Source organism: Hirundo rustica, chromosome 1 (genome assembly GCF_015227805.2).
Source record: "Hirundo rustica isolate bHirRus1 chromosome 1, bHirRus1.pri.v3, whole genome shotgun sequence".
NCBI classification, from domain to species: Eukaryota; Metazoa; Chordata; class Aves; order Passeriformes; family Hirundinidae; genus Hirundo; species Hirundo rustica.
The window spans coordinates 99,078,345-99,098,235 of record NC_053450.1 but is presented as its reverse complement, the minus strand read 5'-3'; the positions used below and the strand labels follow the sequence as shown (position 1 = coordinate 99,098,235).

General features: G+C 42.5%; 1 protein-coding gene across 1 annotated transcript in view; it reads left to right on the top strand.

Annotated features, from left to right (window-relative positions):
• The first annotated feature begins 228 nt into the window (after window positions 1–228).
• Window positions 229–19,891, top strand: part of ADCY1 (adenylate cyclase 1) — a 180,607-nt gene continuing 160,944 nt past the window's right edge. The window contains exon 1 of the mRNA XM_040077081.2: window positions 229–1,050. Within this exon, the coding sequence (XP_039933015.1) occupies window positions 382–1,050 (669 nt within the window). The 5' untranslated portion in view covers window positions 229–381. The remainder of the gene's footprint in view (window positions 1,051–19,891) is intronic.

The window sequence follows — 19,891 nt, the reverse complement described above, 5'->3', positions numbered from 1 at the left end:
TGGATGGTGTTTTGGTGTCATTAGGAGATTAACATCCCTGGAGAACCAGGGGAGGAGGAGTAGGAGGAGGAGGAGAAGGAGGGTGGAGGGGAAAGCGAGACTGCAGGCAGGAAGGTTGGCACATTAACACGAGTGAGGCTCTCCTCCCGCCGTCCCAGCCACCCCCGGCTCCTGGGTGGCAGCGGAGGGGGCGTCTGCCGCCGCGGCGGGTTGCATACGGCGGCTGGCGGGTGCGCCCGAGACCCACGCCCGCGGAGCGGCGGGGGCTGCCAGCGGGCGAGGGGCCGTGGCTCCTGGTCACAGCTCCCCTGTCTTTTATGAGCAGCGAGGGGGCAAAGCGGCATCGGGGGACACCCGGTGGAGCATTTCTTCCCCGAGTTTATGAATGGCACTGACATGGAGGAAATACCGTTTCAGAAAGTCAAGACCAAGAGGAAGAAGTGCTACCATTGCTGCTGCTCCCTGCAGGCTGCCGCGGCGTCGGGAACGGGAGCCGGGTTGGGGGAACCCCCTCCCTTGCTGCTGCTGGATGCCATCGCCTGCGAGGACGAGTTTGACTGCAAGGAGCTGGAGGCTCTCTTCCAGAGCTACAACCTGAAGCTGGAGCAGACGTCCACCCTCAAGGCGCTGGCCGTCCTCATTGTGCTAACCGCCAGCCTAGCCCTGGTGGAGCTGCTCTCCGGCCCCAGCCTGACCATTTCCAAAGGTTCGCACCCGGTGCACTGCATCATCTTCCTCTCCCTTTTCATCGTTACCAATGTCAAGTATCTGCAGGTCACTCAGCTGCAGCAGATCGTCAAGCTCACCTTGCTCTTCAGCTTCACCTTCTCCTTCCTCTGCTGCCCATTCTCCCTCGGCGCCTATGGCGTGGAGCCGCCCAGCGCTCCCGAGCAGGGCATGTGGCAGCTCATGCTGGTAACCTTCGTCTCCTACTCGCTGCTTCCCGTCCGGACGCTGCTGGCCATCGTCTTCGGGCTGGTGGTGTCCGTCTCCCACCTCATCGTCACCGCCACCTCAGTCAGTGCCAAGCGGCAGCGGCTCTGGAGGACGGTGAGAGAGGCCGGGCCGGGCCGGGCACTGCAGCACTGCAGAGCCGCGCGGTGCCGGCCCGCCGGGGGGAGGGAGAGCGGAGAGGCGCGGAGCGGCCCCTAGACCGGCGGGCGGCTGAGGACTGCCCGGGCTGTCTCCCGCGGGGAACGGGAGAGCGCGCACCTGTACCTCAGGCGTCTGTATTTGTAGTTCCCGAAAGTTTCCGGGAGGCAGGGAGAGGATAGGGAGGCTCTGGGGCGACGGAATCTCTCGGCTTTGTCTCTTCAAGGACAGGGCAGGGAAGCCAGCGATACCGTGCCCCACTCATGGGGCAAATTCAGACTACGGCATGCATAGTCAGTGCAATGCAGAGCGCATCAGTAGCACACCTGGCTCTGTAGAAAACTTGGCATAGAAAATAAGCTAAGCTGCGTGAGGTAATAACACCTCCGCCGAGTTGGTTTGTATCCTCGCTGTCTATCTCAACCGTGGGCCCTTCGTGCCTATACGCAGCCCCCGGGGGGGGGGGGGGGGGGGGTAGGGGAGTGAACGGGGGACCCTGAGGAAACGATTTGAAATAGGTGGGACACTCAGAGAGGAAACCCCACCTCTCTGCTCTCCCAACAAGCGGTGCATTCCCCCTTCAGCTTCCCCAGGGCAGCTGCTGCCCTCTTTCCACAAACTTTACCTGCTACGGCAGTGAACTACCTAGCGATTCCCTTTCCCTTCTGAAGTAATGTAGCAAAACCACCCTCTGCAGCAAGCATCTTTAGAAATGTGCTGCTGCACTCTCCCCTCCTCCCCCGAGGAGCTATTTATATCCCTTCGGGGCTTTCTCCGGCTCTCGTGGCCTGATGGGCCGCACTGGCAAGGGGAAGAGGATGAGGAGATACACGTATAGGAAACGTGTGGCCTTGTGGTCAGGGTTTGTTACTGAAGGCTCTATTATGTGCGTCTGAACCACTGGGAAAGAGAAATTGAAAAATTTTTGTGTCCTTCCTTGCATGCATTGATTATGCCTGCCCTCAGGAGAGGCACAGGGCTTCTGTCATCCAGATTGGTGTTAAACAACAATTTAATGCATAATTGAAGTACTTGTACATTACTACTGCAAAATGCTGGTATTATTCTCCATGACTGTGTAAGGCTGTGCTGTCATGCTAGGATGTACACAGCTGACATGGGCATAAACACAGCAGGATTGTACACCTTTGTGCCCAGAACTATGAATTCATGGATCCTTTTTTAATGCTCACACAGACAAACACCCAAGTGTGACATACATGCACAGAATAGAGATACACAAGGACAATCACTGAGTGGGGTTACTGAGACAAGCAGGATTATTGATGGCTTCACACTGCTGAGCTGGTGGACAAAATAAATTGTGTATTTTGAAGGCAAAGAAAGAGATAAGCTGAGTTTATGATTTACCCAGATAATCTGATGGTCTATTTTTAAATATGTGATTTAGAGTTTCCATGAGAGGGAGAGCTGATGAAATACAGGAGCACCGAGAGAAGCCTTCCTAAAAAGCATTTGGAAGGATGCTAAAACCACTAGAATATTCTTTTTAAATAGTGCTGAAGGTAGCTCTTTTTACTGGAGTACCAATTAGTCCTTATGGGAGTCCAGGCTATCCTGGCTACACTGACACACAGGCAGACTTTCCTTGATGCCAAGCTGCAGCTCAGTGTGTCATCTGCTCTTCTAGATGAGTAACAAAAAGAAGCTGACAATAACGTCTGCACACTAAATTATCTAACCAAGGTTGTGAATGTGAAATATTTTGAAGAGAAAAAATCTGCTAGCTCTCCCCTTCACACTAGTTTAACTCAGTTATTCAACTGGCAAGAAACTGGCTTGAAAATGCATAGAAATAGTTGACTAACATCTGATGTAACACATCTTTGTTTTTCTTTATCACCATTTCCCCCCACCAGAGTAATTTCAGTTGTTTGTATGCGGTGCCTTAAGCAGCATGCTTTGCTGATAAGAGGAGGCAGAAACCAGCTCAGAGTGTAGCAAAATAACTGGTCTGTGAACGTGTGTCACACAAAAATGGACGCTGATTTGTGACTTATTGGCAAGGAATAAGTCTTCTGATTTGAAGACAATCTCCATATATGGATGGGACTTTTCCTTCATAAAGAAGTTTTATTTTTTCCTTTTCCAAAGAACAACTTAGCAATGGTTGGAAGTTTAAAGATATGTAAAGTACGCATCATCTGAATTCTGTTTGCTTGGACTAAGAGTAGCTGAGCCTTTTTTGTAAGGGCTAGGATGGATCTTTCCTTGTGACTGGGATCTGCTTCCCAGACATTGGATAGTATCATGATGGCCCCCGTGCAGCTGGTGTGTCAGGGAAGCAGGAGTGCTCTATGCAGAGCTCCAAAAGCATGAAAGACTCTGTTTTGTCTCCCAACCCCTTGCTCCCTAGCCCCAAGCAAGTGGATGAATTTGGATTTTTAAACAGATATCTGAAGTATCCAAAAAATCAAAAACCTGCACTAATCACTGAGATCGATACTCTGTTAAACGACTCTTTGATTTTTTTCTGATTCAGGCAAGGAACCAGCTTGGGAATGAGTTTTATTTTTATTTTGACTGAGTTTTAAGAAACTGCAGATCTAGTAACTTCCACTGAAGTTAAACTGTAAATTTGTCAGCAAGACTAAACAGTCCATGTTTCAAGTTCAACCCATTAAAAAACAGGCAAGGTTAAGTTAAAGGATTTTTTCTGAAGTGAGCATTTAGATGCACATCTTCTGTTTCATGAAGTCTGAGGAATCCCCCTTTGCAAATCTTTGAATGCCAAGAGCCTCACTAAGTTCAATTGTGCCAGATCAGAACTTGAGTGCACCCCATGGTATGCTTAAGATTTGCATTCTTTTAAATGTACAAATTCTCTACATAGTAAAACCAATGCTCTTTTTGGCAGAAGTTTGTAATTATTTCTGTTGAGTAAAGCACATTTAATTTGCAATTGATAGTTTTCTGACAGCACAGTATTGTCTGTGGAGACTGTGCCATGCCATCCCATGGCATAGGTGAGACATAGGTATATATAAAGAGAAGAGAAGAGCAGGAAAGCAAGTACAGGGAGGTAATGAGAGTCAGGGGAGTAACATGACAGAACTTGAGCTTCATCTTTCCACTCAATAAGTGTTTTGTTCATCAAATGAAAGATACATATATATATTTATGTAAAGTACAATCTAAAAACATGCAAGGAACTTGGGGACAACCTTGATCCCATCTGGGATCATGTCAAAGACATGCTGACTTCCCAGTTGATATTGCATGTGTTATCTTACATTGTGATAAGGACATATGTGGTGTATATAATCAGCATCATACTGATCATGTTAGTTGGACTCTTTCTTTTCCTTTGGAATCATGGAACAAATTGCTCCTGCCATATAAGGTGACAATGTATACACAGACGGCTGAACCTACAAATGAAGTTTTAAAAGCTTGGATTCCTGTCTCTTTTCTGCTTTCTATTTTTTCTTTCCCCTTACAGATTCCAGATATATGTTAGTTGCTTCAGAGCCCTTACAGAAATACAGAATCCTGCCCAAAGGATCTGAATATAATTTTTATTGTAATGCAGTGAGTGGGTGTTAGAGACATGAGGACCAGATGGGGTAAGGAAGGCAAAGGCTGCTGAGAGAAATTGCTCTGTGGTGGCATATGCACCATTTCATGTCTCACCGTTAAATAACCTTTTTTGTTCCTCTAAATACGTTTGTCATCTTTAAAAAAAAAATTATGCTTTCTTCCAGAAAATTAAAAAACAAATCATACACCACCAAAGTACCCTCACACATCACAGAAGTCTTTGTGAAAGAGCAAATCTTTCACAAAAACCAGAATTACAGCATCAGTAACAACAAGCAGAAGAAAGAATGGAGCTATCATAAACTAGCGCAGGTTTTTTTCAGATTTGTGGTGTTGTTTTTTGGGGGTTGTGGTGGTTTTTTGTTGATTTTTCTTTTGTTGTTGTTGGTTGGTTTTTTGGTTTTTCTGCCTGCATTTAAAACTGATTTTATGCATGTGTATATTTATCTGTATGATAGCAGTTTTATTGATGCAGCAAGTACCAAAAATTGTAACTGGGATTAGATAGATTGTATAAAGGGTAATATGGGGGAAATTCATATAATTTATTTAAAATAATTAATTTATTACTTATAGTTTATTTTATAATCCTAACTATTTGCAGATTAGTGTGGTATTATTATAGAATATCAGATGGAATTGTTATGCCAAAGTTAATCATTTCTGCTAGTGTTTAAAAAGTAATTAATGAACATATCACTGACAGAACTGTTAATCTCCACACCTTTGTCTCTCACATAGAAAGCAGTCTAGTAGCCTAGTAAAAGGCCTTGTCAATCAAAGACAGCTCAGCTCCATTGTCATTAATATTCAGTGCAAAATTCCAGTTTTCTCCTTCATGCATGTAAAATACTGCTGAGGGACTGTACTAGTTCATTCTTTGTGATGCTTTTCAAATCCTGGTATCAGTATATCTCTAGAATTGCAAACATATCTGTGCATTAATAATCTGTTTGAGTTCATTATTTTCCTCTCCTTCCAAAGATGGGGAACACTGTTTTTAGAGTTTCTCAATGTCTGTATGTAATTCTAAGTTTCATTTCATATTTAGTCCATATTGAAAGATTCTTAAAAGTTTGGGGCATTTGGGGGTTTTTATTCCTTCCTATTTGAAGTGGTATCTTAATTTGTGGCATAGGCTTTGCCAGGTATTGACCATATTGATTTTATCTATGGGCTGAAGAGTAGGATTTTCTATGGAATGCAGAGTTCAGGACCTTTTTCACATAGCAATTAGTATGCTCTTGGCTTCCTGAGTGTGCAGATTGCTGACACTGCTACTTTTTGCGTGTTTCCAAAAATTAACAACTTCTGATGGTTCTGCATGGTTGAGAAACAATAAGTCTTTGAGAAATTGTCAAGAATCATATGACTTGGAGACATAGTCAATAACAGTTTATCTGAGAAGTTTAGTTGTTATTAATAGGCAAGATCCCATTATTACTGAAGAAAAAGAGAGTTTCTATTAAAAATAATTAAAAAATCATAAAAAAACCAAGATAATCCTGTTATACACTCAGTTGCTACCCACTTTTTTTGATGTTAGGCTCTCCCTTCTCCTGTTTCTCCAAGTTCTAAGGGTGGTGGCTTTCATTCTGCTGGTGGTGTTGCCTATATTGGCAGCATCTGGAGTCTTTCACAGGAAGGAAACAGATGTTCATGTTAATGTTGATAACAGGCATTTCTCTTCCTTTGTTGTTCTACAGTCCCATATTTCATCCATTTTTTTAAAATCACTTTCTTTTATGTATGTTAAATACTTGTTCTTTGTTCTCTTTGTTACAACTAATACTAGATCTGTGTGTCTTCATGTTCACATTTCTTTAACTGACTGTTGAGGAGTCAGTTTTTTATAGCTATGGGTGTTATCTTCAATACTAAGTCTATGCTGCACCTTTTGTAATCCCATGCTTGTACTCTACACCATCTCCTGTGTCTCCTCTTCTCAAGGTCAGTATTGTGATTCCATAGGCCAGCATTTCTGCATAGTACAGCATTATGTTTTAGTCATAAAACTGTTGTGCTAACATACAAAGATAAGCAAAAATGACGAATGAACTAGCGAGGTTTTGTCAATTAGAGAAAAATGTTTAAACCTGGTAAAACAATGTGTGCAGAAGTAAAATAAAAATTTGGCCTGAGAAGCTGAACTTTTAGCTCAGAACAAGCCTGACATGACTCAGGAGTCTGGAGGCCTTGCAAAGCTAGGGCATAACTTACAACTTTTTATATAACAGTGACAATACAGTAAGAGCAATGGCAATACAGTATTACAGGTCTCTATGGTTGTATTCCTTTTTAACATGTGTGATTTAGACTGTCTCCACGTCTTGTTACTGCTTTTATTTTAATGCTATTAAAGTGAGCGAAAGGATGTTATAATTTCAAAATGGTAAAATGCTATTACTTAGACCCTAGTTTATAGGGAATCATTGCATGTAATATTAGTAATTATGGGCTGTACATAATTTACTTGCTTACTGTGTGGAAGAGTAGTTTTCACATGGGTTTGTACAGCTCTGAGCTCAGGAGCTGCCAATTTCGGTGAAAAGATTGTTGGTGGTTCTATAGGGTAAGTTATCAAGGATTTCTATTCCTTTCTTCCTTATTTTTTTCTCAACATGTAATTTTGGATATATTCAGAGCTAAACTCCTATGAGAAAGTGTTGATTATAGGCTGTAGTTGTTCTTGATATATTCTGCCCTTCAGGCTTATAAATATTTTCCCCATCTTGTTTTCCCCAGTTATTAGAATAGTCCAGTGCTTTGCTAGACAGAGCCAGTGCAATACAACAACTAGGTACTGCAGATTTCAATCTCTTTTCATCTACTTTAAGCACAGCCCTGAATGTGTGCTTGTCTGTACATGGGCCTTACTAACTAGAACAGAAGTGTTCTTTCTAGCATCTTATCTCATTCTGTCAGTTTATATGCAGTGCAGGCCCTCTCCTGCCATTCCAGAAAATATTATCTAGCATAAAATAATGTTTTCTGTCTGTCGTGGTTGGTTATTGTCTTTAACTTTCTCAGATGCAAAAGGCCATGTACTCCTGTCTTTACATCTCTTTTCTGGGTTACCCTAAAGTGCTACAAACATAAGTAAATGCAGGTGGCATGTATGGAAAACCAGAGATGAGCCAGAAAAGCATTGTTTCTTGATCCTTGTAAGCTCCTGATGGTGCCAAGAGGGAATAATTGTTAGAAAGTCTATTATGAGTGTGGGAATGACATGGCTTCACACAGACTTCGTGTTCTGATTAATTCATAATCTTATAAGAAGATTTCATCCAGGACTTGAAATGTTTGTGGTTTATGATAGGAAGAATCGAGGCAGTATTAATTTCTATAAGACCCTTGTTGTTGGAAAGGTGAGGAAAGAGTGCAAACAGAACAGATCGATTCAAGTTTTGGAGCTCAGCTTTGTCTTTGCTGGGTCTGAGGGACTATCAATGAGTAAAATTTTACCCTTCTTTTTTTTTCTTTTCCTCTTCAAAATTTCAAAATTATGTGATTTTCTTTCTTACTTTCCCTAGGAAATTTTTCATGGAAGAAATTTGCTTTGCTTCAAATTTTTAAGATACATACCTAGTGAAAATTGAGGAAACAACATACTTTGTCCGGCTATTTATATCCTGCATGAATTTACCACGTGAGCTGATTCCTGAAATAAAATCACCAAGCACTTTATACATACAGAAAAGCTCTTTTCTCCATCAGTATTTGAAATAGTGAAAAATCCCAGAAATGTGGATCTAGTGTGTGGCTCGAAGGTGAGCAACAAAGTGCAAAAAAACGCAAGAAAGACGGTTACTTCTTTAGCTCTGGTTCAGGAACTACAAGAATCCTTTGTCATCTAGAGATATGTGTTGCAAGAAATGTGTGGCTAGTATGAAAAATGTTATAGAGCAATATTTCACTTTAACGTCACCTTTCAGATATTTTTCCTGGAACAAGATGTTAATTATTGTGTTCAGTAACAAATGTTTGTGCATCCTCCTGTACAACTTCATAGAAGTAAACATAATTAACTTTTTACAGTGATTAGCACATAAAATTAATGAGTGCTTAATTGGCAGTTGTGGGTTTTTTCATAGGTTACTCATTCATACACTACAAAGTAAAAATGTTTGTCAATTGCTATAAATCTGCTTATGATTACCTCTTAGAAGATGAAAGCAATTATCCACCCCCACAAAATCAGAAAATGAAACAACACTAATAAACACAGTTTTTAAAAGAGATGTACATATTATATATCCTTAATTTGAGTATCATCAGGCTGAAAAAGAATATTGTGCTTCAGCAGGACTTGGAAATTTGTTCACAAGAAGTTGAAAAGAGGCCTATGCCTTCTAAGGAGTTTCTTTCTTTGACTGTCTGTATTTATGTAGGTAGGGGGGAAGGAGGGATGGAGGGAGGGAGGAGGGAGGGGAGGGAGGGAGGGAGGGATGGAGGGAGGAGGAGGGAGGTAGGGAGGGTCATGGAGGGAGGGAGGGATGGAGGGAGGAGGGAAGGGAGAGGAGAGAGGGAGGGGGAGGAGGGAGGGGAGAGAGGGAGAGAGGGAGAGGAATGGAAGGAAGGAAGGAATGGCAAGGATATGGAAGGAGTGAAGGAAGGAAGTAAGGAAGGAAGGAAGAGGAAGGACAGGAGGAAGAAGTAAGGAAGGAAGTACGAAGGAAGGAAAGGAAGGAAGGAAGAAGGAATGAAGGAAGGAAGAAAGGAAGGAAGTACCCTTCCTCCCCTTCCTTCCTCCCTTCCTCCCTTCCTTCCTTTCTCTCTTTCTCTCTTTCTCTCCTTTTCTCTTTCTCTCTTTCTCTCTTTTTTTCTCTCCTTTTCTCTTTCTCTCTTTCTCTCTTTCTTTTTTTCTTTCTTTTGTTTGATTTAATCTGTATAAAATACAATGTAGCAAAATTAATTTTGAGGTAAATTGATCACTGTTCATTCAAAAGTGGAGGATGTTGGCCGGAGCCTCATTTCACTTTTAAATGCCAAAAACCATCTCACAGCACTTCAGGGAGATTTACCTGTTGTGCCAAAAATTATTCTTGCCTGTAATAAGTTCTTCCCAGAATATTTTAACTAAACTGGTACATCATTTATTGTGAACTATATAGAAAGTCAGTATCTGCTTGTTTGTGAAATGACATGGAAGTAGTAATGGCAGTGTAAAGTTATAGCTGAACAATCCCAAACAAGCACGCAAGAGACAGAAGCTGTACCAGGATCAAATTTCCACTGTTGCAGGTTGTCTCTGGAGTCTGCTCTGTGGACTCCTGGTCACTGCTGCCATGGCTGTCAAAGATTTGAATGCTACTCTCACCTGGTATTATGGATCCCAGAGCGGTGGTGCTATGCTCTGCAAAGTGAGGATTACCCTTCATGGATGTCCTGTGTGATTCCTGATACTGCACCCTGCAAGCTGTTGTGCTGATCTCTTTGCTGTTCCATCCTGATTTACTGCAAATCAGCTGTCACTGCAGGGGCTGTGGGAATTGAAGAACCCTAGTTTTAAGTTCATAGTTGGATTAGCTATGATGAATGCTCTGTCATTCCTACATGATTTGAAATACAAAGAAAAATGATGCTTTTCAAAACTGAGAAACAAACAGAGCACTATCTCCATGTTCAGTATGTGAGTTTCCTCTTTCTTCCACCAGTTATGTAAATGACAGTGGTGAATGATAGCTGCTTGAGTTTTCCCAGATGGAAAGATTACAACAGCTTATTTGGCCTTCTCCATGCAGCTCTCTCTATTTTAGGCAGCAGCAGATTGAGGAGATTGCAGCTGAGTTAATTTGCCTCATCTGTTAGCCAAAATAAACTGCTTTATCAATAGTCCATTTCTTCTTGCTTGCACTATTAAAAAGATTCATCTGGATTTTGCCTTTGAAGAGACCACGGCCTGAAGAGGGGTTTCCTATTCTAAACTGCACTTCACAATACTGATTAGTGTTAACACAATGGCTGAAATCATTTTGGTAGGAGAGCGGTGTGACTTTCTACCTGAGAGTGCACACTCTTTTTATAATAGCTTCTTGAGTAGCCATCACTGAAAAAGATAGTGATGTTTAAGAGGAAAGAGTGAGCATCATTTTCTGGATTTTTTTAGCGTTTGCCTATTGGGAATGAAAAATGCACTTCTTACTCTTGAGTCTTAGAAGAATGCTCTGAAAAAAATGAAAGTTTGTATTTTACAATTAGGATGAACAGAAGTACTGAAATGGGCAATGTCCACTCCTAAAGCCATGAATTATTCTCTATCCTTAACTGATATTTTTGTAGCAGTGCTAGTGATTACCAGAGGATGGAATAATTTAATTTTTTTTGCTTGCTTTCTTTTTTTGTTTTCCTGCTGATGTTTTTGTGCAACCAGTCCCTGTCAGATTTTTGCTGATTACCTTATTTCTTGGTGCAGTACCCTCTACTGAATTTCCCCCAAAAAGAAGCATCAACCAGATACAAAAGAGAGAACCTTCTTCTGGGATGGAGATTACTGCAGAAGGGAGGATGATCTTTCTTAATTCCCCTAAGAGTACACAATATTCAGCCCCAAGACCTTGTCCGTCTTGTCCATTAACAAGTCTGCAGTCATGTACCTTTGTTCCAAATCTTTTTGCCATTATTTGCAAAAGTCCAATTTCTTCAGCACAACTGTATACTGAAAAACTGAGCTTAGCTACTGATCATAAGGATTTTTCATTCTCTTGGAGAAAAGATATAATACCTAAAGTAGGGAGAAATTGTCTTTCCTACAAAATGTCTTACATGCCCCTGAAGAGGTCTTTGAAGTTTACTGGAGTAAAGAGTTTCTTGTCCTATTTAAATGTAAGGATCTGACATATAAATAAACCATTATCTAACATTCTCAAAGAAATTCTCTTCACAATGATATATCAGCAATCTCAGCTCCTTTTCCCTTGTGTATGATCGTTGCTGCCATTCCACTCATAAAAATAGAAAGAAAAATCCTGAAAAATGAAAGATTTACAGCTACTTTGTACAGATGAAAACATTTTTCTGAAGTTTTAATTTAAAAAAAAATGCATTATGCATTTCTAAAGCTGATATACTGCTGAGTTACAGTGATCTTACTGTGCACAATCCTACATGGAGATGGCTCTATTCAATAGTACAAACCTAGGAAAAGAGATTTTTTTTTCTTTCCTATTTAAACTAAGGGGTTCAAGACTAAAGGTGCATGAGGGAGAAGTCTTTTCTTCTTTAAAGCCACATTTCAAATTTAGGTTTGTAAAGTTCAAGTTTTTTTAGTATCTAAAGATATTTTGATGATCAACTGATACCTTGGGAAGGCTGACTTGTAATGGAGACTGGACAGAGCTAGAGAATAAAGCAGACATTTATTAAAAGGCCTTAAGGGTACACCTTGGCCAGTATAGGAGCCTGGCCAGGGCTACACCCAAGATGTTCTTAAAATGGCCACAGAATGGACAACTGGTCACGAGGTCTTGCACTTTTACAAGTTTCGTCTATTTGCATATTGGGGTTTAATTGTCCAATTAGGTGGTGAAGTTCAACTTCAGGTTGTGAAGTCTCATCCTTGTTTTCTCTCTTCAGCACACCGTTGTGTGCTTTTGGACCTGAAACTTGTACTCATTGTCCATGGTCTTCAGCAGAAAAAAGGATTTGTTTTGTCTACCTACTCTGTGAAGAAAGCTTACTAACGCTTAATATGAGGCTCAGATCTACACCCCTAGGCAACACAGAAGCTGAAAACCACGAAAGTTAAAACTTAAGGCATCACTGCCAAAATGTGTAAGAATGACTGATGCCACTAGTCCAGTTTCTCATGTGAGAATGTGATTTATTTATATACCATCACTGTTGGTAATGCAGCATGCCTGGCAAACCTAAAGCGGTTTCCTTTGTGGGCAAACATGAATGTTTTGCTAAGATTGCTTATGAGGTTATATGTGTGTCTTATGTGGCATTGTCATGGAAGTTCACAGGATCTCTGCACCTACATTTAGCATGTATAACAACAGAAAGTGGGGCAATCCTACTTCCAGGGCCTTACAGGGTCCGCTGCCATATTTGAATCTTAACATGTTGGGTAAATACCATTATTCTTACAGTAGGAAAAACCACATTGGCCCTAAATCAATCTAAAGGAAGACCCAAGGGCTTTGACTTGTCAGCAAATGCCAGCAGTGCAACATGTAAGACACTGGGTACAGTATGAGCTAATTCTGTATAACATGGCAATAAATGCATAGAATTAGAGGGTGTGGGGTTTTTGGGTTTTTGTTTGTTTGTTTTTTTGTTGTTTGGGGTTTTTTTTTTGTTGTTTTTTTTTTCTTTAAGGAAGGCTTAAGTTACCTGGAAACCAGCAGTTATAGTAGTTCAAAAGCTGGCACAAAGTAGGCTGTATGGGAGTAGAGGAAGAAGGGAAAGCCATTACAGGTTAGATTACTAATCCTCAAGAGAAATATTTCTCTCCATAGCATCTGAAATTCTCTCAGTTGTTTTCAGAGTTAGTTAAATTATCTCCAGGTGAAAACATTCTTAGGATTGGTGTAGATGTCAGAGGTCTACTGGTGGCCCGAACATACTACTATATAACTGTATCACATAGCTATTGCAGTACTAACTATTGCAGATGTTGATTGGTATTATCAGTCTGAAAAGTTTCTGGGTTAAACTTTGAGGATTTTCATGTGACAAAGGAGTACCATAGGAAAACCAGGATCTAGTTAGCTTTCTCAGTCATTGTCCAGCAGATAGAATACTTCATTTTTTTATGCCTCTCCTGCCCTCTCTATGTGGTTTGTCTCTCTCATGGAGCTCTCCAGCTCCGTCCTTGCCCCAGCTAGCTCAAGAGACAAACTGCAGTTGGAAGGGGTTTCCTCAGGGTCCCAAAACCCAGGGGCAGCTGAGAACCTTTCCCTTAGCAGAGAGAGCAAGACCCTGTCGATAGCAAAGGAAGGTCTGCACTTGATCCGAGGAGAAACCAGGGCTTTACTCAGTCTTTCTTCTGTGGTCCTGCCCCAGCCTAGGTCAGGAGCCCTGAGCCCTGCCCCACTGCCCAAACCAAGAGAATGAGAGGACCGCATAGCCTGGGACTTATATCCAGGGAAGGGGCTAAGGGCTGGGACAAGCCAATACCCAATCAAGGATAAGGTGGATGTGGAACAGGGTTGGATTACATTCCAGGAAGGGGGCTGGGGGGAGGGCAGGGACAAACTTTGGGATATTACATTTTCCAAGGGAACAGGGGGTCCAGAAGAAACCATTATAAAATCCAATATAAAAATGAAATACAATATGAAACCAAATAACACACATTAACATCTCTGAATGAGTGAATTTCTAGTCTGGTGCACAATGAATGGAGGAAATACTTATCAAGACAAAATTACTGACATGTAAATGGCTAGTAGGTGTCTATTTAACAATTAGTAAACAGCAGTCTTGTTTCCAGTATCCATTTTTAGGATTAATCAAGTCCTTGGACACATTGAAATGCCAGTGTCAGTCAAATATAACAACAAAGACAAGAAACAAACTGCATTTTGCACCAGCCTGTTGATGATGCTTTCAGCGTCTAAAAGACACTGTTCCAGTGTTGGGTGCTCCATGCACAACCTCTACCAGTTTTATAGTGAGCGCAAACAGAACAGGAATTCCAGGTAATACATTTTCTCAGGTGAGTGATTAGCATTTGTGAGTCATTGAGGAGCAAGGGGTGGAGCTTCCTGCGCTGATACTGAGTGGCTGATTATAAGAGGTCTCTGGGGAGCACAGTGACCTGGAGTGGGCAAACAGTGGTGTGGCGAGTCACTGGGGTGTGGACAAGGCAGTTTGCATGGCAGTTTGTGCAGGCAGTATTGCAAGCAAGTAAGGTGTCCTCTGTGTTGTTTAAAGTATTTCTGCTGGCTGGATGCTTTTGAGGTGTCTGCTGGTAATGGTTTCTACACGGTCAAAAACTGTGGTTGGCATAAGTATATGTGACTAAGTGGAGCCCTCCAAAAAGGATGCGTCTGTACAGACCCATTCCTGCCTGGAATGTTTGACCTTATTGGTGGCTTCAGGGGGTGCTGTGGAGGAGGCCTGCCTACGGTGTGAACAGGTGAGTGGTATCCTTTTGCTGGTGACTGAGCTTAGGGAGGAAGTTGAAAGATTAAGAACTATCAGGGATAGTGAAATGGAAATAGACTGGGGGAGTTCAGCCATTCCATCTTTAAGGGATGCCTCTGACTGTGAGTCTGAGGATTTACATGCCTCCTGCTCTCAGGTAATAGAAGAGCACCTGACAAATGAAGAGGAGTGGAAATGGGTCCCTGCTTGGGGAGATAATAACAAAAACTTTTCCCCTTCCCTCAGCCAGGTGCCACTTCACAATAGATACGAGGTCCTGGATCTAGAGGGCCAACTAGATGATGTAGAAGAAAATTTTCTGCCCAGTGAGTCCCCCAGTTATGATTCACCTGAAAGATGCATCACTACCTCTAACATCAAGAAGAAAAGAAAGGTAATTGTAGTAGGTGACTCCCTTCTGAGAGGAACAGAGGGCTCCATAAGTCGACCCGACCCATCCCACAGGGAGGTCTGCTGCCTCCCTAGGGCTTGGGTACAAAATATCACTGGGAGACTTCCTGTGCTGGTTCACCCACTGCTGATACTCCAGGCTGGCAGAGATGAGTTTGAAAAGAGGAGTGTCAAGGCAATTAAAAGAGACTTTAGGGCAGTGGGTCAGGTAATTGATAGGGCAGGATCACAGTGTTCTGCTCAGTCCCTTTGGTGGCAAAGGAGAATGATGAAAGAAACAGGAGAACTCACACCATCAACAAGTGGCTTAAGGGTTGGTGTCATTGGCAAAATTTTGGATTCTTTGATCATGGAGAGATTTTTACAGCACCTGCTCTGCTGGAACCAAATGGGATACAGCTCTCTGTTAAGGGCAAAAGAGTCTTAGCTCGTGAAGTGGCAGAACTTGTTGAGAGGCCTTTAAACTAGGTTTGAAGGGGAAAGGGGATGCAGCTGGGCTGTCTGAAAGCAGGCCCGAGGGTTGCAAGGCTGAGTTAGGGGCAAAGTCAGTAGCCCAGCTGAGGTGCATATATACCAATGTATGCAGCATGGGTAACAAAAAAGAGGAGTTGGAGGCCATGGTGCAGCAGAGCTATGATGTAGTTGCTATCACGGGAACATGGTGGGATGAGTCACATAGCTGGAGCACTGCACTCAACGGCTACAAGCTCTTCAGAAGAGACAGGCAAGGAAGAAGAGGTGGAGGGGTGGCCCTTTATATTAAGCAGACTTTTGATACTGTAGGAATTGAAACTAAGGAAGATGGAGTTGAATGCCTATGGGTGAGAATTAAGGGGAAGGCCAACAAGGCTGACATCCTTCTGAGAGTCTGTTATCGTCCACCCAACCAGGAAGAAGAGGTGGATAACTTATTCTATAAGCAGGTTATGTTTCAAGATCATCAGCCCTTGTTCTTGTAGGTGACTTCAACCTACCAGACATCTGCTGGGAACTTAATACAGCAGAAAAGGAGCAGTCCAGGAAATTTTTAGAGTGCATGGAGGACAGCTTTTTGTCACAGCTGGTGGGTGAGCCCACCAGGGGAGGGACTATGTTAGATCGATTGTTTGTGAATAGAGATGGACTGGTGGGAGATGTGGTGGTTGGAAGTCGCTTGGGGCAAAGTGATCATGAAATAAAAGAGTTCTCAATATTTGGTGAAGTCGGGAGGAGCACAAGTAAAACTCTTGCATTGCACTTCTGGAGGGCAGACTTTGGCCTGTTTAGGAGATTTATTCAGAGCATCCCTTGGGAAGCAGCCCTTAAAAACAAAAGAGTTCATGAAAGCTGGGCATGCCTCAAAACAGAGATCTTGAGGGCACAGGAACAGACTGTCCCTGTGTGCCAAAAGGTAAGTTGATGGGGTAAATGTTCGGCCTGGATGAGCGAGGAGGTTTTGGAGGAACTTAGGAATAAAAAGAGGGTGTATCCGCTTTGGAAGAGGGGTCAGGTCTCTCAGGAAGTATTTAAGGGACCTGCTAAAGCATGTAGGAAAAAAATTAGGGAGGCCAAAGCTCAGTTCGAACTTAGAATGGCAACTTCTGTAAAGGATAATAAGAAATGTTTTTACAAATATATTAATGCTAAAATGAAGGGTAAGACCAACCTTTGTTTTTTTACTGGACAAGAGAGGGAACTTAATATCTGCAGATAAGGAGACAGCAGAAGTGCTTAATAACTACTTTGCCTCAGTTTTTTGTGAGGAGATGACTTGCCTTCAAGACAACTGCCCTCCTGAGCTGGTAGATGGTGTCAGGGAGCAGAATGGTCCCCTCATTATTGAAGAGGTGGCAGTCAGAGAACTACTGAAATGCCTGGATATCCATAAATCTATGGGACCAGATGGGATCCATCCCAGAGTGATGAGAGATCTGGCAGATGAGCTTGCTAAGCCACTCTCCATCATCTACCATCAGTCTTGGCTCACTGGTGAGGTTCCAGATGACTGGAAGCTGGCCAATGTGACACCCATTCACAAAAAGGGTGCAGAGGAGGATCCTGGTAGTTAATAGACCAGTCAGTCTGACCTCAGTACCTGGCAAAATAATGGAACAGTTTATAAGTGCCGTCACACAGAACTTACAGGATGGCCAGGGTATCAGACCCAGCCAGCACAGGTTTAGGAGGGGTAGGTCATGTTTGACCAACTTGATCACCTTTTATGACCAGGTGACCCATCTGGTGAATGCAGGGAAGGCTGTGGATGTTGTCTATCTGGACTTCAGCAAAGCTTTTGACACTGTCTCCCACAGCATACTCTTAAATAAGCTGGCAGCCTGTGGCTTGGACAAGAGCACTCTTTGCTGGGTTAGGAATTGGCTGGATGGCCAGGCCCAGAGAGTGGTGGTGAACAGTGCTGCATCCAGCTGGTGGCCAGTCACTAGTGGTGTCCCTCAGGGGTCTGTGCTGGGGCCAGCTCGGGTCAATATTTTTATTGACGACATGGATGAAGGCATGGAGTCTTTCATTAGTAAATTTGCAGATGACACTAAGCTGGGAGAGTGTGTCAACCTGTTGGAAGGATGAAGGGCTTTGCAGAAAGACCTGGAATGGTTGGACAGATGGGCAGAGTCTAACAAGATGAAGTTTAATAAGTCCAAGTGCCAAGTCCTGCACTTTGGCCGCAATAACCCCTGCAACGTTATAGGTTGGGGACGGTGTGGCTAGACAGTGCCCAGGAGGAAAGGGACCTGGCGGTACTGGTTGACAGCTGGCTGAACATGACCCAGCAGTGTGCCCAGGTAGCCAAGAGGGCCAATGGCATCCTGGCCTGTATCAGGAATAGTGTGGCGAGCAGGGAGGTCATTCTTCCCCTGTACTCTGCACTGGTGAGGCCACACCTTGAGTATTGTGTCCAGTTCTGGGCCCCTCAGTTTAGGAAGGACGTTGAGATGCTTAAGGGTGTCTAGAGGAGGGCAATGAGGCTGGTGAGGGGCTTGGAGCACAAGCTGTATGAAGAACGACTGAGGGAACTGGGGTTGTTTAGCCTGGAGAAAAGGCGACTCAGAGGTGACCTTATCACACTCTACAACTTCCCGAAGGGTGGCTGTAGTCAGCTGGGGGTTGGTCTCTTTCTTCAGGCAACAACAGACAGAACAAGAGGACACAGTCTCAAGCTGCAACAAGGGATATATAGGCTGGATATTAGGAAAAAGTTTTTCACTGGAAGAGTGATAAAGTACTAGAATGGATTGCCTGGGGAGGTGGTGGAGTCACCATCCCTAGAAGTGTTTAAAAAAAGACTGGATGTGGTACTTGATGCCATGATCTAGTTGAGGTGTTAGGGCATGGGTTGGACTCAATGATCTTGAAGGTCTCTTCCAACCTAAAAAATTCTGTGATTCCTCCAACTCAAGAAAATTGCAGCACAATTCTTTAGGTTCAGAAGAGGAGAGACATGGTGACAGACCTTGGTTTACTCACTTTCTGCACTGTGGAATCACTCCTATTCTAGGTCAATTGTGCCTGTGCCTTTCCTGAGCGTGGGGAGTACTTTGTCCTGTCCCACCTAAGGCATGCTTTTGGGAATGTGTTAGTCAAGATTAGTCATGTGAGTTTAGAAACTCTGTAACACAGCCAGGTGTATTTTGTCAATACAGCCTTCTATGTTGTAATCTCATCTCTGTGTGGATCATAAAGTGGCATTAAAGTGCCAATGCACAGATCAGATAAAAGAGGTCATGAAGCCTGGTGTTAACTGGTGATGTCATCACATCTGCTTGTTTATGTCCTGAATATTAAACTTGGAAACCATTAGGTGTGATGATGTGATGCTCAAGTAATGTCCTCTGAATAGGAGTCAGAAATCTCTTAACATTGAAAGACACTATCTAGATTTTGCGCAGACTCCAGGAATATCAGATATATGGAGTCTAGTAGAAAGGAAGTCTCATAGATGAATTATTTGGGTTAAACAATAGTTAAAAGGCTAGCTGTTTCTTCATGGGTTTCCAGACACCAGCTTTTAACAGCCTAATTTTACTCTGAATCAATATTTTAAGTCATCATTACCACAAAAAAAAAAAAAGTAGTCTCATGCATATAGGTACAGTTTTCACCACACAGTAACAGTTGAATCCCTGCATTGAGTGAAGTTCTAATGTGTATTAGAACCAGTCAGGTAGCATGAGCTTCTGGATGGATGCTTTCCAAACTTGTTATCACTCCTGCATGGGCTTCTGTGCTGTCATGAAGAGACTGGAAATAAGAAGGAGCAACCAGTGGGGGGAAAAAAACAAAAAAGGCCAGAAATGTGGGGTTTTTTTTACTCTTCTGTCAGTTTAGGTCCTCATGTAACAACAGCTATGTTGTATTTACTGCTACATGAACTTCAGCAGGAATAGTGTTAGCCTGATTACATCTTTTGTAAATGCAGCCTAACTTTGCAATTTATACCTAATCATATATGCCTTAATTTAGGATTTTTGGAAAATAGTCAAAACTGGTGTTCTAGCTGTATGTTGGTTGATTTAGTATAGGTATTAAAACAATGATGGAACCTGGAAGAGGTTTGAGCTTAGGTTCCAAACTTTTTTAAGCAATTTGAAAATTTGTATTACTGTTAAGGACCAAAAATCCTATTTTCTTATGTTTCAAAAACACTTGAAAAGTGATTCAAGGATCCTCCTTGAAACCATGTATACAGAGAAACTAATTTGCTAAATTATACTGAAAAAAAGAGTTACATTTAAAA